Source organism: Mytilus galloprovincialis, chromosome 1, assembly GCF_965363235.1.
Source record: "Mytilus galloprovincialis chromosome 1, xbMytGall1.hap1.1, whole genome shotgun sequence".
In the NCBI taxonomy this organism is placed as follows: Eukaryota; Metazoa; Mollusca; class Bivalvia; order Mytilida; family Mytilidae; genus Mytilus; species Mytilus galloprovincialis.
Window position 1 is genome coordinate 62,848,874 of NC_134838.1, and position 24,580 is coordinate 62,873,453.

A 24,580-nucleotide genomic window follows, 5' to 3' on the forward strand; every position below is an offset into this window, starting at 1 on the left:
TATATAAGCTTGAATGAATTTTCAAGAAAATAAAATCATAAATCCATGAAATTCTAAAGATTTATTGTAAAATAACTGGTTTCTGCCACCTTACTTAAAAAAAAAAAAAGGCGAATTGAGTTATCTCCCTTTTTAAAATTCCATAAATTTATATTTCTCATGAACACAGGTTCATAGTGAAAATAAAAGTAGCTTTTGGTATACTTTGCATTCTGGACAAATGATTTGTATGCTTTTCACCATTTAATGGATTGTCTTTTGCATGATTTATTGGTGGTACTTAAAACTATAAAAAATAACATTTTAAGTAAAATATAGTGATTTTTTGCCCTGTGAATATGCTTTCAAGAAATAATGGTATACACTAGTACTTTACATGCTTAATTGTACCTCAATCTTTCTTTCCACAAAAGGAAACTTAGAACAGGTTATACACACGCAATATCTGTATAACAAACTGTTAAAATTGTTTCAATTTTAAATGGTTTTTTTTACATGGTCAAAAGTATTTAAATTGAATCGAAAAATAAAGATCTTCAGTTGTTAGGAAAGTTTGTGGAAATGATACATTTATTATCTTTTTTTTTTGTAACTATCAAAATGATTATCTTCCAAATTGCAAATGGACGTTTTCCTGAGATTAGAAAAATGTATTACAGATATGTCCTTAATGCATTAATATTCATTAAAATTAAGACATATTTATTATTTCAATTTATTTCTAAACTTTTTAATAAATTCCGAAAAATGTGATTAATATTTAATTAATTTATAGTTAAAAGTAGAGATAACTCTAAAAGGTTTGATTTTAAAATGACTTTTATTGCCAATTTTAATATTTATTTTTTTGCAGAAATTACTTAATTTTTCTCTCTTACTGTGTTTTTTTTTTTTTTTTATAAATTCAAAGTATTAAATTTATGTTTTTGTTTTCTTGTTTTTGTTTGTTTGATCTCAGACACATAATAAGTAACTATTATACAATGTTTTACCCTCATAAAAAATAGAGGATGAAGAAAATAAAAGAATATTCAGACACATGAGTCAAAGACAAACTGACAACACATTGACAAAAACGAAAAAAAAAGGCAAGCAACACTTTATAAAGATATCAAAAGAATGAGCAATACAAAACCAGACCAAAAACTGGTTTGATATCTCAGGTTCTCCGGAAGGGTAAGGGTATGTAAATTAAGGAAAAAAATATCACTAGGATTATGTTGATTATCATAATAAGAATCTATATCAATGAATTTGGCTCAATTGATATTTGAATAGTCTTTTTTTACAACAGCGATTCTCATAACTAAATAAAACATTTATTGATAAATTACTGCAGGTGTCAGACCTCCAATTTAGAACGTATGTAAAAGTAGCCCTACTCTGACACAAAATAGTGCTTTTGATGTCCTTGTTTACTTAAACTAACCAACAAATTTGCAGAAATGAAACTTTTGGTGAAAGAGAAATATATCTAGATCATTTTGAGCCAAAATTTACTTGTCTATGAGTTTGCATTAAAAATTGAGGATTAATGCGCTCCATAGTATACTAATTTTAGATTTCCAGAAAACCAGGTTTTTGTTTTGGAGTACCTATTTGATGGTCAGTTATTTTGTTAGAAGGCTTTAAATTGAAAATTGGCATGTAAAAAGCTGATACATGTACAATTAAGGATATACCTGGTTTCTATGAAGTTAAACTTAAGGTAAAATATTTAGAAAGCTGTGAAAATTGCAAAATTTGGTTGAACAGATGGGGATTTTTAATTGGTGGTCTGACACCTGCAGTTCAACCGGAACACCCTGTTCCGTTCCAGAAATTAAACATCGTTCCACTAGGGTTGTCTCCCTTCACCAGGTGTCAACCAAAATGTTGTGACAAGTTGGCAGGTTTTACTTCTTGTTAACAAGGATAATAATAATAACAATATGGGAAAACAGTCTGTTATTGTACGATGCTTCATCGATTTCATTTGTCTTTTTATCGGTAAGTATTTGTACCGCTACGTCAGTGAAAATTATATCTGAAGGATGTGACCGGTCGCATATTTTGGAAAGTACATGTATGAGAAGTTGTTGAAGGTCTTGAAACTGTATTTATATTATACATAAGAGAAAAGTCTATTGATTCAAATAAGTGCTATTAAAATCTTCACTTGATATAATTAATTTTTAAATTTGTGAAATTTTATAAATATCCCTCGTTTGTCATGTTTCATTGTTTGTGAAAATTGTGGGTATCAGAACATTTTACAATGTATTTCTTTACTCATTTATATTCTTGACTACCCACGAGGATCTTAAATTGTTGGTAATTGGGAGTTTTTAACGACCAAGTCCATGACTGGCTATACACCCCTGCACAGCTAATGGTTGTCCAGAACCCCTCCCCCTTTTTTATGACTTGCATGTGTTTGACCCCTCTTTCAACATTTGTTTTTTGCTAAATTTATGTTATGAAATTATTTCATAATTGAGGGGGCAGGACCTTTTAAAGGACATCGGGATAGGGTGTGTTTCAGCTTTGGATTTCGGGATTGACCCTTTTCGGGATCTGGCCATTCTGGGAATCTTTTTTTGGAATATCGGGATGTAGGGATTTAAATTTCTTTAAATTCGGGACTTCTGGATTTCACGTTTTTTTTTAGCCTTGGATTTTGTCTTCAAAATAATTTTAAAAACACATATTGGTCTTTAAAATTCATCCCATTTTATTGGGAAATTTTAGATTAAAAAGTATAAAATCATGTACGATGGTCAAGAAAAGAAAACTGTCGTTATGAAGAAATCTATACAAAAGGTTGGGAACAACCCCTCGAATGAGAGTAGTCCTTCAATGTTATGACTACACATGAAACGAGGGATCAAAATATCATGTAATAAAAGCTTTTGTTTTGTTGTAAAAACCACGTCTTGGTACAAAAGGGCACATCAATATTTTTCTGTTAAAGAAACTTTCCCTACGAACTATACTGGTATTATATAATCAAAACATGTCCATTAATTTTGTTGTATTCCAGGACTTATATCTTCTTTATTATTAAAAGTATAGTGGCCCCCTCATTTAGAAAAGTTGTTTAAAATACAATGAATATTTTCCCCTTTTATCATGTTTATGTTAAAAACAAAATCTGTTGTTTAGTGTTTATTCATTAAATGTAGACTCTAAAATAAGTTTGACAGAATAATCATAGACACAATGGGGCAAAATCATCTTATTTAAGGGAAAAAAGGGGGGGGTTAAGAAAAAAAGATAAATTTCAAACGAAAAATATAATTATGTTACTTGGCGAAAAAAATAATAAAGTGGCGAAAAATATATTGTTTTGGCGAAAGAGGTGGCGAAAAAAATAATTGACCCAGGGGAAACCCTGATTTAGAGGATGAAAGAAAAAATGACTCTCCTGTTTTCAGTTTATACAAGTAAATTTTCAGATCATAACCATTTAAATACATATATATATATACCTATGTCATCATTATCATGAGTTTTAAATTTGACATGTTTTAAGTACGAATTTTTTTTTAATTCCTGGGTCATGTGCCAGGTAGATTTCTGGTTTAAATTCATTCCCTTTATCTCTTTTATGGTCTGTGTGTAGTTAATATTTTTTTCCTGTTGTCTAACAAATACATGCAGTTAATTAAATGACATATACAATGTACAAGGACCATATATATACCTTGTATGTTCACTAAATCATTTGTTCACTTTAATTTATATATGTTGTACAAGGAGTAATTGCTGAATGTAAACTTAATTTTTTTTTTACCTATGTTTAAATAATTCATGATACTATCATGACTAATCTGAATTAAACAAGGTAATTCCAGAAATGTGATTTCATCAAATATTTAAAGTGCTTTACTTTTTAAATGGTATATATTTGACTTAATTTTATGGTATTCAATCAATAGGTAATATATCAAGAATTTATTGTACAAATGTACTATACACAGATATAGCCATAATTGTTGAACCTTGTTCATATATATACATGTACTATATACATGATATATGGAATTGCTAAAGTGATTTGAAAATCTATTTCATACAGATAAGTTATGTAATGTCATGAATGTGCAACATTGAACATTTACAATAACAAAAGCATCAGGGTTAAGCATGCATTCATATGTATTCTTGTGCAAATGTTCAAACGTCATGTTCAAATTGAATACAGGTTTATTCTGTGATAAAATTATAACCAGAATCAGTATTGGAGCCAATGGAGGGGCAAAATATTTGCCCTAAAAAATGAAGAAAAAAGTACAAATGTACTAACATCATACTCAAACAATTTTGTAGCCCTTGAAGGAGACTGAGAATTTAAAAAAAAGTGAAATGAAATAAACACCAAATTATTTTTTGTGCAATTGATGTTGTTTGAGAAAGAGTTCCATAAGGCAAACATTATTTTGTTCCTTTAGTATTATGAGAGTGACATATGGAACTTCATACTATTGCCATTATTTCAAATGCCTCAAGGAATTGAAATAGATCAAAGAGGTAATTGCACAGTTAATTGAATTTGTACATGTACAGATAATATTTTCATTCATAAGAAATTAATTCTATAATTTACACCTTGTTTACAAGAAAATTGATTCTAATAGTAAGTATAATCATTCATGCATGACTATTAATGACCATATAAGTGTTAAGTTGTCATGTCATCAATCAGTTAAGTGACAGGTAATCAATTCTGGTTAACTTTGTGGTCTGACCTACATCCTTTTCAAAACAGGGGAAGGAAATTGATGTAAAATCACTTATAAATGTAAAAATTAAATTTGTACTAAAAGAATTAAAAATAATGTACAGGAAATCAACAATTGAAAACTGAATTGAAATATATATTTTTGAGAGTCATACATTCATGACATTAGCAGTGGCATTGACTGCAGAATTTGCACAAGGAAGATTAAGGCTGTCATAGATTTGGAACAAATTGTTTTAAGATTTAAAAAGACATTGCATGAACTGTTTTTTTCAGAATAAGATATATAAAAACCACCTTTAAAACAGCTTCATTTGCATGTTCTTCTTAAAATAAAAGATGCACATGCAATCTTAATAATCATGTTATAACTTTTATACATGAGGTACACTGCAGCAAGACAGTAACCAAACAAACTCAAAGATTTAAAATACTTGAATATCATGAGTATGTTTACAAAAAAAGTAATTGTATAAATCATAAGTTATGAAATCTGACTTTAAAATTGATTTCTTCAATGAACCAAAACAGGGGGGGTTTGGGATTTTTTGCGCTGTCATTTTGGTGATTTACCAGGACACAAAGGCAAGAGGACATAATGGTTCAAAATGGTAAAAATACTGGTATGCTCCATGTTAGAAAAGAAAATGCTTTGGACATTTAAATGCCTTACCTAAGCACACACTCTAAATCTGGCCACTTTGTCTGCAATGTCATTTTATTATTCCATTGTTATTTTATTCTGGAGTGTTATCACTAAAAATCACCATTAATAACCTTTGCTTTACAGTGATTCACTCTATACTAACAAGAGTGATTTTTCACTGGATTCCCTTGATTTTACTGTACAATCATGGATTTAGAGTTTACTTGCATATACACATATTGATTTAGCTTGATGTTGAATACAGGTACATATGAACATGCATGTGACTGCACCGTATAGAGGGATGGATGTAAAAAGAGAAATTAGTAGTGTGAAAAAAATAATCTTTTTTCCCCCAAAACATTTTTATGATATGACATTGTTATGAATTTGTGAAGTAGGTTCAAGAAAGACAACCTGTATATATTCACCATCATTATATTTCAGTTGCCATTCCTATTTTGATAATAAAGATCCATGCCACGCCATTTAGTAGAGGATTCTATTGTGATGATGAAAGTCTCATGCACCCACACAAACCTGATACAGTACCAACATGGGTAGTGTGTTTTATAGGCATGTGTGTGCCAATCATAACAGTAAGTATAATGCTAATGTTACATATTTCTGGTATGAATGTGCAACAATGTTTTTATTTGAATTATTCAGCTATTTATCCCTAAAAGCTTGTTCTTTTATTTTTAGATAAACTACATTTTGACAAATTATTGAAAAAAGTTATGGATTTTAGTTTAGACCCCCATCCACCTTAAAAGTAATGACCTTTTAATGATCACTGATAAATGGACAAAAATTGAAGACACAGGAAACGAGCACTGACATGACTTGATTGACTGCATGCATACAAACAATTTAGGAAGAATTTAAAATGAAGTTCTGTTTAATGTGACATTAATTTTATGATATCCTGTTAGATTTTTGTTGATACAAAACATAGCAAACATTTCTAAATTGACAATAGTATTTAAAGGGTGGTGTCTTTATTTTTAATCACTGCCTCCATATAGTAATACATTTATTTAATAGTAGATATTTGCTTGTTCTTTTAGTTTTTATATGCCCGTCGTCTTTTAGACGGGACGTATTATGGTATACCGTTGTCCGTCCGTCCGTCTGTCCATCGGTCCGTCCGTCTGTCCGTCCGTCGTCCACACTTCGGACAATAACTCAAAAACACTTTCACCAATTTCCATGAAACTTAAGTGAATTGTTTATATCTATTGACGTAAGCTCCCTTTCGTTTTTTTTTAATTTCAGATTTTAAGTTTTGGATTTATGGGGCTTTATTCATAAAAAAGGGGGGATTTTCAACACTTCAAACAATAACTCAAAAAGGCTTTCACCAATGTCCATGAAACTTTGGTGAATTGTTTATATCTATTGATGTAAGCTCCCTTTCAATTTTTATAAATTTCAGATTTTTAGTTTTGGATTTATGGGGCTATATTCATAAAAAAAGGGGGATTTTCAACACTTCGGACAATAACTCAAAAAGGCTTTCACCAATGTCCATGAAACTTTGGTGAATTGTTTATATCTATTGATGTAAGCTCCCTTTCAATTTTTATAAATTTCAGATTTTAAGTTTTGGATTTATGGGGCTTTATTCATAAAAAAAAGGGGGATTTTCAACACTTCGGACAATAACTCAAAAAGGCTTTCACCAATGTCCATGAAACTTTGGTGAATTGTTTATATCTATTGATGTAAGCTCCCTTTCAATTTTTATAAATTTCAGATTTTACATTTCCGTGTTATGAATTTTTATGCTTAAAAAAGGGGGGATTTTCCAATTTTGGGACAATAACTAACACTTTCACAAAATTTTATGCAACTTTGATAAATTGTTTATATCTATTGACATAAGCTCCCTTTCCATTTTTATAAATTTTAGATTTTACTTTTTCTTAAGTAATGAATTTTTATACTTAAAAAAGGGGGATTTTATGAAACTTTGGTGAATATATTAATGTAACATCCCTTTTGATTTGTATATATATTTCTAGTTGATCATATAAATTCATTTAAAGCATAAAAGACAAGTTAAAAGAGCAACGGGCGTATCATGCGCTAAAGCGCAGCCCTTTATTTTTATTGTGTGCATTTATTACTGCGATTTTTCAAAAATGGACTAGAATGCAAGGATTAATTAATGCGATTTCAGAACAATATACGTTTAGATCTACGTTTTATTTATCAAAATGTAAGTTCTTATTATTGCGATACTCACAGAGTCGCAGTATTTGTATCAATAAAAACCTCACAATGATTTCCGAATTTACAGTAGTGCTAACCATTACTGAAATTATATGTTTAAAGATGTATCCATGATTGGCCTCTGGTGATTAACTTGAACATTATTCTGTATTTTCAGATTATTATAACAGAGGGTATTCATTTATCTGTGTTTAAAAGAGACTGTAGCAGTGCACTAAAAAACAAGCCATATATCAAAACTCTTTATCGAGGGATAAGTGCATTTCTTTTTGGTTGTGCGGTCACACAGTTGACAACAGATATTGCTAAATATAGTTTGGGTAGATTACGTCCACATTATCTGTCTTTATGCAAACCAGCAATTTTATCAAATTGTTCTACAAAAACAGGCTACATTGAAACACATGATTGTACAAGTACAGACACAGATGCTTTACAAGAAGCCAGGTTAGACTTTATTGATCATAGAATAAGTAAGGAGCAATAGTCTTGGCATTATGTCAAAATGAGATCATACCACAATATCTTAAGAATGAAATATTAAATCTGACTAGATTTTGCAAAGCTATAGCTATCAATGTGCATTGGTTGTAGGAATTATAAATTGGAATACTGTTAATTCAGAATTTTTCTGGTGCATATAATATAGTAATTGTTGATACTTGAACAATTGAAAAAAATGTAAAATTACTTAAGATTTTCATAGATACTCATACTGCATAATTACAAGAGATGTTGTATAAATTTAAGTTGTGATTTTTTATTCTTGCAAAATCTAAATCTATTCCACGGCAACAAATTATAGATAATTAGGGTCCCGCCAAAGGCGGTCCCCTATAGTGATCAGTCTGTCCGTCCGTCCGTCCGTAACACTTTGTGTCCGCTCCATATCTAGAGAACCATTATGATTTCATACTTTATACTTTACATGTTTATTAACCACCACCAGAGGGCGTGTCATGATGTATGTACAACTTCCTAGGTCAAAGGTCAAGGTCAAAAAACTTCGGTTTCAGTTGACAACCCTGTGTCCTGTGGTGAAGATCGTGTTCGCTCTATATCTTGAGAACCGTTATGATTTCAAAGTTTATACTTGACATGTATATGAACCAACACCAGAGGGTGTGTCATAATTTATGAACGACTGCCTAGGGCATAGTTCAAGGTCAAAAACTTTGGTTTCAGTTGACAACCCCATGTCCTATGGTAAAGATTGTGTCCGCTCTATATCTTGAGAACCGTTATCATTTCAAAGTTTATACTTGACATGTATATAAACCAACACCAAAGGGTGTGTCATAATTTATGTGCAACTTCCTAGGTCAAAGGTCAAGGTCAAAAACTTTGGTTTCAGTTGACAACCCCATGTCCTATGGTAAAGATCGTGTCCGCTCTATATCTTGAGAACCTTTATCATTTCAAAGTTTATACTTGACATGTTTATAAACCAACACCAAAGGGTGTGTCATAATTTATTTACAACTTCATAGGTCAAAGGTCAAGGTCAAAAACTTTGATTTCAGTTGACAAACCCATGTCCTATGGTAAAGATACAATTTTTTAATGCACATTATTCAGAGCGGGGCCCACAGAGATGGCTCCCATCTCAATGATATCTAGTTTAGAATAGTTTAAAGCCATGTACATGATGTAGGTGGTGTTAAATTTAATACTATAATGTGCACTTTTCAGTAAAATTAGTTAATATACAAATAAGGACATGTGGAATTGAACAATCACGCATCTATTTACAAATAAACTCATCATAGATACCAGGACTAAATTTAGTATATACGCCAGACGCGCGTTTCGTCTACAAAAGACTCATCAGTGACGCTCGAATCCCAAAAAGTTAAAAAGGCCAAATAAAGTACGAAATGATTTACAAGAGTCAAAATAACAGGAATGTAAGCTACTAGACGCCACTGTGCAGCCTTCCAATGAGCATACCAATATCTTCGTCAGTTTTAAAAGGGTCTGTCCGACCTGACAAAATCTGATTCAATTTAAAGAAAATCAAAGCAACAAATAAGAACTATTGAAAACAGTATCCTGGCTAAGTTATTTAAGGAATTCATTATGGACTTGATCAATCATTAGGATGAGGGTATATCATGTTATAAAACTTCAATTACTTTTGTATAGATAAAGATATAATATAATGCATGTAATTATAATACTTCATAGTTTTTCTCAAATAACACATTTGACCATGCTTTTACTATTATTGAGCTTACATATTTGAACTTTTAATTTCATTATACAGGTTATCTTTTCCATCAGGACACACATCATTTGCATTCTTCTGTATGTTATATCTGGTGGTAAGTCATTTACATATATGTTTCATCTTACAGTGTATAGCTATAAAAACAAGAAAAGGTGGTATGATTGCCAACTCTCCATCAGAGATAAAATCTCTGGTGGTAAGTCATTTACATATATGTTACATCTTACAGTGTATAGCTATAAAAACAAGAAAAGGTGGTATGATTGCCAATTCTCCATCAGAGATAAAATCTCTGGTGGTAAGTCATTTACATATATGTTACATCTTACAGTGTATAGCTATAAAAACAAGAAAAGGTGGTATGATTGCCAACTCTCCATCAGAGATAAAATCTCTGGTGGTAAGTCATTTACATATATGTTACATCTTACAGTGTATAGCTATAAAAACAAGAAAAGGTGGTATGATTGCCAATTCTCCATCAGAGATAAAATCTCTGGTGGTAAGTCATTTACATATATGTTACATCTTACAGTGTATAGCTATAAAAACAAGAAAAGGTGGTATGATTGCCAACTCTCCATCAGAGATAAAATCTCTGGTGGTAAGTCATTTACATATATGTTACATCTTACAGTGTATACCTATAAAAACAAGAAAAGGTGGTATGATTGCCAATTCTCCATCAGAGATAAAATCTCTGTTGGTAAGTCATTTACATATATGTTACATCTTACAGTGTATACCTACATGTATAACAAACAAGAAAAGGTGGTATGATTGCCAACTCTCCATCAGAGATAATATGACATAGAAGTTAAGATATATAGGTCACAGTATAGCCTTCAACAATGAACAAAACCCATACGGCATTGTCAGTTATGAAAATCCTTGAAATGAAAAAAGTAAAACAAGAAAAGTAACTACCTTATTTGTGTATAAATCAATGAACAAAAACCAAATATGATATACATCAACAAACAACAACTACTGAATTTTAGGCTTCGTCTTGGGATAGGCACATACAGAATGAAGCATGGATAAACATGTTTATGGGCGCCTAACCCCTCTCCTTAACCTAGGACAGTCGAGTAACAGCACAACATATATAAACTAACTATAAAAGGGCTTAACAAATTGATACAAAGCAGAAAAAACAAATAACAAAAACACAGACAGGAGGTAGCAGGGTATTTATACATCCCCAAAACAAAAACCCACACAGGAGGTAGCAGGGTATTTATACATCCCAAAACAAAAACCCACACAGGAGGTAGCAGGGTATTTATACATCCCCAAAACAAAAACCCACACAGGAGGTAGCAGGGTATTTATACATCCCCAAAACAAAAACACAGACAGGAAGTAGCAGGGTATTTATACATCCCCAAAACAAAAACACAGACAGGAAGTAGCAGGGTATTTATTCATCCCCAAAACAAAAACTCTAAGTACAGATCAGAGAGTTTTATCAGTAACTGACAGCTAGATCAAAGCCAATCAAAAAAATTACGATCTAATACTGAAATATCAATCAATACACATCCAAAATCCAATGGATTAAAAGTTGATATTTTTTACAACTGTTCAATTTGATGAGTTAAGCCCTTTTATAGTTATATATATTATCGAAATGTTTTGATAATAGAATGTATCATAAATTAAGGGTAAAAATGCTATTTCTCGCTCATGGTTTCATCTATGAATACAAGTGATACCACTGCAGTGTCTTTGTTCACCAGACACACAAGCAAACTTAAATTTATTACCTATTAAATACACCACCACATAGTTCAACTGTATATGATATATTTTTAGGTTTATTTACAAATCAAATTTAAGTGGCGGAAGTGTTGGTTGGTTAGACCATTTTTACAGTTAGTGGCTTTTTTCCTGGCATACTACACAGCCCTGACTAGGATATCAGATTACATGCATCATTGGAGTGATGTGTTAGGGGGTGCTATCTTAGGAATTATTGTTTGTTTCTTTACAGTAAGTATATGTCATGAGATTTTTTCTTCATATAATATAAATATTGTTATTTTATGAGCATTTGCATGGTATTTTTTCTCACAAAAGTAAAATTACTGGCATCCTTCAAACCAGTCATGTGTTTTTGTGATGCTCTCACATAATTTAATTTTATTTAACTTGCCAGGCCTAAAATCTAAAAATAAAATTAGATTTTACCTACTAGTTATACATAACATGATTTCTATTGTCTAATTTTATTTTCTGTTATCAATTTATTATCTGTTAAATAAAACGAAAAAATATATGTTTCCTTCTTAATTCTTAATTGAGTTGGGGGGGGGGGGGGGGGGGGGGGTCCAGATCCGAAATCCTTGGCTTAAAAACATGAAATCCAGAGGTCCCGAATTTAAAGAAATTTTAAATCCTGACATCCCGAAATTCAAATCAAGAATTTCCGGATCCTGAAACAATCAATCCCGAAATCCCAAGCTTAAAAACACCTGATCTCGACGTCCTGAAAAAGGTCCTGACCCCTTCTTTTTTATGTTAGATGGTTTTTACAACTAAACATTCACAAAAATAGACTAAAAAGGTAGACCACCAATTATAATACAAAAGATAACATTAAAACAATCCTTTTTATGGCAATATATGATATCATATAAAAGCCTACATTTGTTTTTTTTAATTAGGAAAGTGTTATGTTTTTTGAAAACAATGGGAGATAGAACTTTAAAAATCTGAAAAAATAATTCATTAAAACAATTTGAGAAGAATTGGCAGGAGTTCACCTTAAATAGCATCAGTTTTCATCTAGAATGACCTATGCTTCAGATTTTATTTTTTCATGGACTTTTTTTTAAAGCATTTGAAACTACATGTGTTACCAAAACAAATGCTCTAAGGGGAGATAATTCATAGTATACAAAATAAATTCTGAAACATCTTTGCTATATTTTCTAATTGGCTTGAATATCATAAATCATATTATTTTTTTAATTTTCAAATTCTGGTCATGCAAGAAAAGTTTTAATGCTGAAAAAAAGGTTATACTTTTGTTGATTTTTCCCTCACACAGATTAGTTATATAACAACTTTCTTGTCTGCAGTCTGGATAACCTAACACTTTTTTAAATATATATGGAAGATTTAAAATTAAAGTAGATCATGCTTATTAAATAATTTTATCTATCATTGAGTTTATATTTAGTGTTTTGTCATTTTCCATATCATTTTTATACTGCTGTTAAAAATGTAATTGCTTTTACACTTTCACTTGACAATATTATTTGCAATAAAGTATATTGTAACCATATTTGAGACTTGATTTTTTTCCAGCATACACAATAAACTTTGACATTGAAAGCTGTTCTCATTTCATGATTTGGTTTTCAGCTAATGTCATTTCCTATATGGAAATGGAAAATGAGAACAAATAACAGAAAAAGATCTGATTCATATTCCTATGAAATTGTTTGGTAATACTTTATAAATATTTTGAACAGCCTTTCATAATCCACCTGAATTAAAATAATGCACATTGAACTAACCATGAAGTAGTTCTTCACTTTTAGCTTATTCCCCCCACTGCTTTGATACTAATTTTGTAAGCTTTAGTAATTTTACATAAACTATTAAATTGTGAGTTATCTAATCATATGTATAGTATATAGATTATACTCAAGGGATGGGATTGCTTTTTGATTGACTAGACAATCTTTGTCTTCATAATCAAATTTTGGCCAACTTCTATTAGTTCAGTGTGCCCTGTGTTTTCTTTGCACTTGGTTCTCACCTAAATATAACTGGCTATTGGTACAATTGGTCCTAAAAACTCTGTATTTCTTAAGTTTTTGCTATTAAAAACTAATGTGGTTACTATTGTTCAAACCATATTTAATTTTAACCATATTTTTACGTGTGTTTCCAATTGATTTTTAACGTCCTTGAAAACTTATTATACCCCACGCAACGAAGTTGCGGAGGGTATAATGTTTTTGACCCGTCCGTCCGTCAGTCCGTCCGTCCGTCAGTCCGTTCGTCAGTCCTGTTTCTTGTCATCGCAACTCCTCTCAAACCACACAACAGAATTTCACGAAACCTTTTCAGATAATAAGGACATACTATGTAGTTGTGCATATCGACAGGAAATTGCGATTCAATTTTTTTTCTAGGAGTTACGCCCCTTTGAACTTATTTACTTTAATGTACTACTGCAACAGTTTGTCATTGCAACTCCTCTCAAACCACACAACAGAATTTCACGAAACCTTTTCAGATAATAAGGACATACTATGTAGTTGTGCATATCGACGGGAAATTGCGATTCAATTTTTTTTCTAGGAGTTACGCCCCTTTGAACTTATTTACTTTAATGTATTACTGCAACAGTTTGTCATCACAACTCCTCTCAAACCACACAACAGAATTTCACGAAACCTTTTCAGATAATAAGGACATACTATGTAGTTGTGCATATCGACGGGAAATTGCGATTCAATTTTTTTTCTAGGAGTTACGCCCCTTTGAACTTATTTACTTTAATGTACTACTGCAACAGTTTGTCATCGCAACTCCTCTCAAACCACACAACAGAATTTCACGAAACCTTTTCAGATAATAAGGACATACTATGTAATTGTGCATATCGATGGGAAATTGCGATTCAATTTTTTTTCTAGGAGTTACGCCCCTTTTAACTTATTTACTTTAATGTACTACTGCAACAGTTTGTCATCGCAACTCCTCTCAAACCACACAACAGAATTTCATGAAACTTTGTAGATAATAAGGACATACTATGTAGATGTGCTTATCGACAGGAAATTGCGATTCAATTTTTTTTCTAGGAGTTACGCCCCTTTGAACTTATTTACTTTAATGTACTACTGCAACAGTTTGTCATCGCAACTCCTCTCAAACCACACAACAGAATTTCATGAAACTTTGTAGATAATAAGGACATACTATGTAGATGTGCATATCAACAGGAAATTACGGTTCAATTTTTTTCTAGGAGTTATGCCCCTTTGAACTTATTTGCTTCAATGTACTTCTGCAACAGTTTGTCATCTCAACTCCTCTGAAAACACACAACAGAATTTCATGAAATTTTGTAGATAATAAGGACATACTATGTATATTGACAGGAAATTATTATTCAATATTTTTTCTTATACAATTTTTTTTTCTTATGCTTATTTAATTTCTCCAATGACAATGTGGGGACGTGGGGTATGTGATCGTGCTCACTAAGGTTCTTTAATTTAATTTTCATGTTGATTTAAATGTTTGAAATGTGACATCACTAAAAATATTATCAATACTTTTATTACCTGCAATCTGTCATTGTCATTTCTAACATTTAGAATGTGTGGATTAGAAGATTTAAATATGACCAAAATGTGATCTGAGTGAAATATGAGGCCTAGAAAATAAATCTTTGAAATGAAATTATTTGCTCCCTATTTGTCTTTAACCTAATTTACAACATCACTGCTTTTTTTCATCATTGGGGTATCTAGTTTAAAAAATGTGTCCGGTGACCCGGCCAACCAATCAAGATGGCCACCATGTCTAATAATAGAACATAGAGGTAAAATGTAGATTTTGGCTTTTATCTCTGAAACCAAAGCATTTAGAGCAAAGCTGACAGAGTATAATTGTTTAGCAGGTCAAGATCTATCTGCGCTGACATTTTCAGATAAATCAAACAACCCTTTGTTAGGTTGATACCCCGGAATTGGTAATTTTAAGGAAATTTTGCTGTTTTTGGTTACAATCTTGAATATTATTATAGATAGAGATAAACTGTAAACAGCAATTATGTTCAGCAAAGTAATCTACAAATAAGTCAAAATGACCAAAATGGTCAGTTGACCCCTCAAGGACTTATTGCCCTTTATAGTCAATTTTTAACAATTTTTCATAAATATTGGTAATCTTTTACAAAAATCTTCTCCTCTGAAACTGCTTAGACAAATGTAACCAAACTTGTCCACAATCATCAATAGGGTATTTAGTTTTAAAATTGTGTCCAATAACCCTGCCTGCAAACCAAGATGGCCAACATGGCTTAAAATAGTACATATGGTAAAATTCAGTTTTTGGCTTATATCTTTGAAACCAAAGTATTTAGAGTAAATCTGACAGGATACAATTGTTCCTTAGGTCAAGATCTATTTTCCCTGAAATTTTCAGACCATTCAGGCAATCTGGTGTTGGGTTGCTGCCCCTGAATTGCTAATTTTAAGAAAATTTTGCAGCTTTTATTTATTATCTTAAATATTATTATAGATTGGGATAAACTGTAAACAGCAATCATGTACAGCAAAGTAATTCCTAAAAATAAGTCAACATAACCAAAATGGTCAATTGACCCCCTTAAGGAGTTATTGCCCTTTATAGCCAATTTTTAGCTCACTTGGCCCATAGGGCCAAGTGAGCTTTTCCCATCACTTGGCGTCTGGTGTCCGTCGTCGTTATATTTACAAAAATCTTCTTCTCTGAAACTACCAGGCCAAATTTTACCAAACTTGGCCACAATCATCATTGGGGTATCTAGTTTAAAAAATGTGTCCGGTGACCCGGTCAACCAACCAAGATGGCCGCCATGACTAAAAATAGAACATAGGGGTAAAATGCGGTTTTTGGCTTATAACTCAAAAACCAAAGCATTTAGAGCAAATCTGACTGGGTAAAATTGTTCATCAGGTCAAGATCTATCTGCCCTTAAATTTTCAGATGAATCGGACAACCCATTGTTGGGTTGCTGCCCCTAAATTGGTAATTTTTAAGGAAATTTTGCGGTTTTTGGTTATTAACTTGAATACTATTATAGATAGAGATAACCTGTAAACAGCAATAATGTTCAGAAAAGTAAGATTTACAAATAAGTCAACATGACTGAACTGGTCAATTGACCCCCTAAGGAGTTATTATCCTTTATAGTAAATTTTTAACAATTTTCATAAAATTTGTAAATTTTTACTAATATTTTCCACTGAAACTACTGGGCCAAGTTCATTATAGATAGAGATAATTGTAAGCAGCAAGAATGTTCAGTAAAGTAAGATGTACAAACACATCACCATCACCAAAACACAATTTTGTCATGAATCTATCTGCTTCAGTTGTTAAATATTCACATATACCAAGGTGAGCGACACAGGCTCTTTAGAGCCTCTAGTTTACAATTTTCATAAATTTGGTAAATTTTTACAAAATATTTTCCACTGTAACTACTGGGTCAAGTTCATTATAGATAATTGGAAGCATCAATAAAATTGAGAATGGAAATGGGGAATGTGTCAAAGAGACAACAACCCGCCCAAATAAAAAACAACAGCAGAGGGTCACCAACAGGTCTTCAATGTAGCGAGAAATTCCCGCACCCGGAGGCGTCCTTCAGCTGGCCCCTAAACAAATATATACTAGTCCAGTGATAATGAACGCCATACTAATTTCCAAATTGTACACAAGAAACTAAAATTAAAATAATACAAGACTAACAAAGGCCAGAGGCTCCTGACTTGGGACAGGCGCAAAAATGCGGCGGGGTTAAACATGTTTGTGAGATCTCAACCTTCCCCCTATACCTCTAACCAATGTAGTAAAGTAAACGCATAACAATACGCACATTAAAATTCAGTTCAAGAGAAATCCGAGTCTGATGTCAGAAGATGTAACCAAAGAAAATAAACAAAATGACAATAATACATAAATAACAACAGACTACTAGCAGTTAACTGACATGCCAGCTCCAGACTCCAACTTAACTGACTGAAAGATTATGATTTCATCATATGAACATCAGGCACAATCCTTCCCGTTGCTGCCCCTAAATTGGTAATTTTTAAGGAAATTTTGCGGTTTTTGGTTATTAACTTGAATACTATTATAGATAGAGATAAGAATGTTTAGTAAAGTAAGATCTACAAACACATCACCATCACCAAAACACAATTTTGTCATGAACATGATGAATCCATCAGTGTCATTCCTTTAATATGCACATAGACCAAGGTGAGCGTGCAGGCTCTTTAGAGCCTCTAGTTTTATTATAGTATTGTGGTCTAATTTACTTCTTTGTATTCATAATCCAATGTCTGTCCTACTAGACTGATATAATCTGGGTTTTTTTTCACATTGATGACATCACTGCATTTGTTTTTCTAAAGGTTCTGTGGTCTGATCTACTTCTTTACATTCTTAATCCAATGTCTCTACTACTAGACTGATATATTCTGTTTGGCTGTGGCATGTCTTCAAAAATGTATATAGTCTTAAAATGTCTGTAAATTTTTTGAAATTATAGTTACATAAATAGCAGAGAATGATTTAGAGCTTGACATATTGCATGGACTTCTGTCTATTGTTCAAGACTGTGTTCTGATGTTGTTTGTGGTTGTTGGTTTTCTGCCTCATTAATGTATACCTCACCTCTCATTCTATTCATATTTAGTATGGTTAAGGTCACAATAATGATTTGTTTGATAAATATATGTCATATATAAGGTTAAAATAATTACACACTTGTTCTAAAAGTTAACAGAAAAACTCCAATGCATTACTGTATACAAATTTATAACTGATATTTATAGCAATCATATGTTTGAGTTATGAACTATTTTATATTTCTACGTTTAGAATGTATATCCCCTTCTGATGGAGGGCTATTGTACATGTTGTATTATGGTTTATCTTTCTACCAATTTGTATGAATGTTTCCTCTGTTTTATTTTAATTTAAATTTGTGAAACTTGAATTCTCAGAATAGGTTAATACATGTTAATATGCCAGCTTTATATTGGTTAATATAAGGGTAACATTTTTCTCTAGCACATAGCCAACAAAACAAATGTTTCTGGAATATCCATCATCCCTTAATGTGTAAATCTGACCAGATTCAACCTACTTTGACCTAATTTTCATTGTTAATTGATTAATGTTATGGATTGATCATTCTTGATATATGTACATGCAATAAAACCATTATCAGAAAGACTGTTTATGCACTACTGTGGATTTCATTTATTTACATTGGTACTAATTTTCATGGATTCAGGAAAAATTATGTTTTCATGGATGTTTGATTTCATGATTTTTTAAAAGTCTTCATATGAATTATAAGAACCTATAAAAATGTGTGCTACGCTTACATATTAATTCCAAGTTGACCTTTACCCAAAAATCCATGAAAATTGGTTTCCCGTGAATAATCATGAATCTACGTATACAGTATTCAGTTATAACTACCGGTTATTGACAATACAAGGCATATTTTTTTTTATCTTTTATCCTCTTTTTCTTTACAGATTTACCTCATATCAGATCTTCCGAAGGTGTGTGAAAAAACAGCAGCATTCACTACAAGCTCTGGGCTTCCTCTGTATAAGTCCACAAGAAACGATGACCATAGTGAATCATCGTCCAACTCGTCAACTGTCCCCAACAATGGAGGTATCTCAATTACATCACCCAACAACTGATGAAAGTGGTGTTGAGAAACAAAGATATCAGCACCCTACCAGTGATTGTATATAGTCAATAATTTAATTTATGAATAAGACTTTAATTATATTTCAGTGTGTTTATACTACAAAAATTCAGTAAAATAGTAAGCAATCAGGGAAATATTTTGTAAAAAGTCTTTCAATGTGTATTGTGATAAGTCTTCTTGTTGAATTTGCTACTCATTCTATGAATGAACAAAATAGAGCAATGTGTTTTCCAATGTTTTATAGCTTGTTTGATTGATATGTCTTAATTCCATCAATGCATGCAAAATTGTTCAACTTTCATTTTAATTTTGAATTATTGTATTTTATAGATTTTATTTTTAAGTAATATAAAAGCAAATCTGGCTGTTTGTTGTTAATCAAGACATTAAAAATCTTATTTAAATTTTGTTTTTTTAGTTTAAAAAATGTTATACATAAAATATGATTTGATGTAAGGCATTATGCAAACTGTACTTTATGCAAAGATAATTTAATGGGAGATAACTCTATATATTTTTTGGAATATTTATTTTATTGACATAATTGTCTGATATTATTCCTGAAGTCAAATACTAACAAAATGTGATTAAATACACAAGAAATATTTTTTTTCAATGATAATTTTATTCTGTTCAATTAAGCTTATTGCACATCCATGCATTGAAATTTCTGTGAAACTATTTTCTTATAGAATATAAAAATTGATAATTCTAATGTAAATCAATTTAGATAAGTATTTTGATTGGATGACTTCATATATTTTGCACATTTAAAATCTATGATATACCTGCTAGGATGCTTTGCACATATACAGATGATAAGGCTATCATTTATCTAAAAATTCAAATAACAGGCATGATTGAGCAATTGTATTTATATGAAAAACATTAACATATTTTAATTTTTGATTAATCAATCTTAGATTTATATTTTTAAATACCTGTTTTCAAAAAAATCAGCTTGCAAAAAATAAAAACAACAATTGAAACCAGCAAGTATAAAAATACAGCAGTGTTGCTCCTTAAATAGCTCAAATATTGCGCTTTTTTTCTGGCCTTCTAAAAATTTTCAAAGGCTTAACTTTGGCTTACTGTTTGGTAGTGCCATTGCTTGTTAAAAGTTTTTCATGTGGCCAGTTTATCTAAATATCAAACATTAACTAAAATAAAAGGCATCATGTCAGGGTTAATAAGCACTTTTCCTAATTTATCCTCAACATGGCAAATGAGGTCAAGAGTTTTGAAGCCAAAGAAGTAGGTAGATATTGATTTGTGGGTGAAATACCCAAGGTTAAACATTTTTTTAAAAATAAAAGACAAAACTTTACTATAGAGATTTAGAGATTATCTAAGGCCATGGTAAAAACAAGCATTCTGCATGGAGTCACATGTGTATTTGCTATTGTCTTTATGTAAAAGCAAAATGGATGAGACACAAGTAAATCATACCGATGAAGTCAAGTAAATTTGCACCAAGGTGGTTCATAACACAACAGGGAGATAACTCTGTAAAAATCAGCTGAATGTTTTAAATACATGGTATTTTTAGGGAAATGTTAAGCTGCTCAATGATCAAAATAAGTGTTTGTCAAACTGCTTTATATTTAAAAAAATGCAAGGGTCAAATCAAATATTTTGTCAAAATTTGTGAAAATTAAACGAGCCAAATTAATTTTAGTCAAGGTGTTTGATTTCACCTTAAATATTTGGTATAGTTACTGTTTAATTTACAGTTGACAAAATAAACAATACAATGGGTTCCTAATAATCACAAGAGATGGATTTTTTATGCCCCACCTACGATAGTAGAGGGGCATTATGTTTTCTGGTCTGTGCCTCCGTTCGTTCGTTCCTCCGTCCATCCGTTTGTCCGTCCGTCTGTGCGTCCGTTCGTTCGTTCCTCCGTCCATCCGTTTGTCCGTCCGTCTGTGCGTCCGTTCGCTTCAGGTTAAAGTTTTTTGTCAAGGTAGTTTTTGAAGAAGTTGAAGTCCAATCAACTTGAAACTTAGTACACATGTTCCCCATGATATGATCTTTCTAATTTTAATGCCAAATTATAGTTTTGATCCCAATTTCGTGGTCCACTGAACATAGAAAATGATAGTGCGAAGTTCAGGTTAAAGTTTTTGGTCAAGGTAGTTTTTGATGAAGTTAAAGTTACATCAACTTGAAACTTAGTACACATGTTCCCTATGATATGATTTTTCTAATTTTAATTCCAAATTAAAAGTTTAACCCCAATTTTCACGGTCCACTGAACATAGAAAATGATAGTGCGAGTGGGGCATCCGTGTACTACGGACACATTCTTGTTTTAATATAGTTTTGTAACTTTATTTTGAATTGTGTTTCATCATTCCAGTTTAATTTTAATTTTATGTAAATAATGAATCAAATGTTTTATTGTACAATGCAAGTGTATATAAAATCCATATTTTTGATACTCCTCAATAAATAGATATACTAGGCTTCTTTTCAATATACAAATTTACATGTGATTGCTATAGAAAATTATAACAGTATTTAATGGATCCAATCAAACTATAATTGTTATGTTTTTCTACATATTTTTGTGTGTGTTAATTTATAACCAGAATTTTATTTATAAATTTACATGGTAAAGAAAATGTAATGCCAATGCCACACAAAGTACTGTTTTTTATTGGATTATACAAAAATTGTGTGGTTAATAGCAGAGTTTATTTTACATATACATGTATTGATTTAGTGGATAGAGATTCTATATTTCTAAAATGAATGAAAATCTCATGACCCCTTTTATAAATGGAAAATAATTACTTGATTTACTTATAATATGGGGACGAAGTCCCCTATTACATTAGAAAATTCAATAAAAAAAAAAAAAAAAAAAATCGGGAAACTTTCCCGAATTTTTCATTGTACTAATGAACTCAAAATCGTTCAATTTTTTTTTGTCGTGTTTTTTAATTTCCGGATCTGCGCAAAACACATAACTCTACTTCCTTCTTCCGGTCTTGTTGTCGTGAGACTTTGATTAGTCTAGTAAAATATAGGAACTCAAGGAACACAATACCAATATTTCATTTTTAATCATTCGTTGTCTTTGGTATGAATAAACGTTAGGCCTACCTGATGCATTGCGTTTCTTTGTTTACATTGAACATGACTTCATAACTTAAATAATGTCACAAGTAAAATCCCTAACAACAGAACCAAAATCGGAAACGTTACGGTATTTCCGTATCTTTTTTTTAACAAATATTTAAAATACAAAAAAAATAATTTAAACAAAATTCGTCCCCATTCACAGGTAATGCCTGCCTCATATTAAATCTATAATCTTAGGTAGAAAAGAAATGAAATGTAAGTTTTTTTTAGTTTGATTTAACTAAAAAAAAAGTGATTGACCTCTTGAAGGTAAAAATCTTAAAATATTTATATCATTAAAAAAGCCAAACTCAGCTACTTCCATATGCCTTTCAGCAAAACTTACTACAACCAAAATGTTTATGTAATTGAAAACTCTAGCTATCAAATTATAATTGTTATAACAGTCATATTAAAATATCTGACTTTTGGAAGGCTTTTGAAGCATCTCACGATAGTGAAACTGACCCAATTCTGTTGCATATTCATTATTGAAATCAAATATGAATGTCATTGGACATTTTTGTACTTAAAAATAACTATACAGTATTTTGAATAAAACAAAACCCCACCAATACTGTTTAGAATACATAATAATATAATGTTTAAGATTGAAGTCAACTAAACTGACATTACTAAATCTGTTTGAAAGAATTATTTTAATATTTGATTTATTTATGATTTGCTTTGTCTTGATAAGTATGTGTTTGGTATTAAATTGAATGTTGATTGTGAGAAAAATTTTAATATTGATATTGAGAAAAATTTTAATATTGATATTGATCAAAATTAATTTTCATGAAATTTTTCTACTATATTTGTATACAAAAAGAATCTGAAGGCAGTTAGACATAGTATGAACAAAAGTTAGTCAAAGTAGCCAATTTGGCTCACAGCTTGAGTTTATGCATAAATCAACAGTGTTAATTCATAACCATAAATATTATTTAAAGTGATCTTGTGGTTTTTGTTGTATACAAATTTTTTGGTGTTTTTTATAACATGTATTGTTTGAAATTAACATTTAAGGTCTGGCCTTTGTTACTGAAATGTATGACAGAAATAGGCATTATGCTGTTGCATGATAATTTAAGCTATTTTTTCCAGAGTATATATGCAAAGTTCCATTGAATATATTTCTTTGATTTTCAAGTTTGGTGTATTTTTAGCAATTTTGATATTACAATATCTGATGAAAGTTTTTATATAACGGATTGAATAGATATAAGATTAATTGTATTTTTTGTTTAAATAGAGTGTAGTGTTATTTGTTGGCGGATTTTGTATTGCCCTGGTAAGGTTTCATAGTTAGCTGTATTGGTCCCAAGACTCATAGTCAGGATAAAGTGGAGAATGTTTACCCAGTTCATAACACCTTTTATAATTTTTTTAAGGATCGAATTTATGAATTTTAACTATGCAAAAGGCAATTTTTTTTTTATTTTTTAAAACCACTGCTGATATGTATAACAGAGAGATGCATAATGATATTAAGAATGCACTTCGGAGTAGTTTTTGTGTGTTTTAAAATCTATAAAATAAAGTATATACAAAATATACTATAAAGAATATGTTACACATTTTACTTTCTTTTTTTCACATTTAACATTGCAAATTAATATTTAAGTGTCTAGGAAAAATAAATTTGGTATTTCTTATATTAAACATAATTCTCACTTGACACATAATAAGCAATACCAAAGCTGAGAGACCTGAAACTTTATATTAACAATAAAATGCCATTCTGTCTAATCACAATTACAATGATATCTTTTTTGTTATATCAGATGCATTTTTTAATGAAAAGTTTGCTTGGTTTCAGCAAATGTGTTTACTTAGTTTAATATTTATGGTATTAAGAAAATATTTTTTAAAGCAAAAGAGTGTATCTATGATTAAGATCTTTTCTTTTTTATGTTAATTTTTACCAAGAGATAATCCTTACTGAAAACCCTGTTTATTTTATTCATGAAAAAAAGGCGAAAAATGTGATCTGGTAGTAAGCACTTATCTTCAGCCTGATCTTGATTTATTTTGACACTGTAGTTTCTACAAAAAGATGTTTAAAATATCTACAAGCTTTGTTATCTTCTAAAATCTTGTTACTGTTGATAATAAAGTTTATTTTTGAAAGCA

General features: G+C 30.8%; 1 protein-coding gene across 2 annotated transcripts; it reads left to right on the top strand.

The window, feature by feature from the left end:
• Positions 1-1,823: 1,823 nt before the first annotated feature.
• Positions 1,824-24,580, top strand: LOC143080803 (phospholipid phosphatase 3-like). 2 transcript variants are annotated; one of them, XM_076256864.1, is made up of 7 exons: positions 1,824-1,989; positions 5,817-5,968; positions 7,765-8,054; positions 9,874-9,931; positions 11,656-11,832; positions 13,210-13,292; positions 19,131-19,265. In XM_076256864.1, coding segments are annotated over exons 1-7 (819 nt in total). In that variant the 5' UTR covers positions 1,824-1,931; the 3' UTR covers positions 19,132-19,265. The 2 variants fall into 2 exon arrangements, with proteins under 2 accessions (XP_076112979.1, XP_076112969.1); XM_076256854.1 differs by lacking the exon at positions 13,210-13,292 and having other exon boundaries at positions 1,826-1,989; positions 19,131-24,580.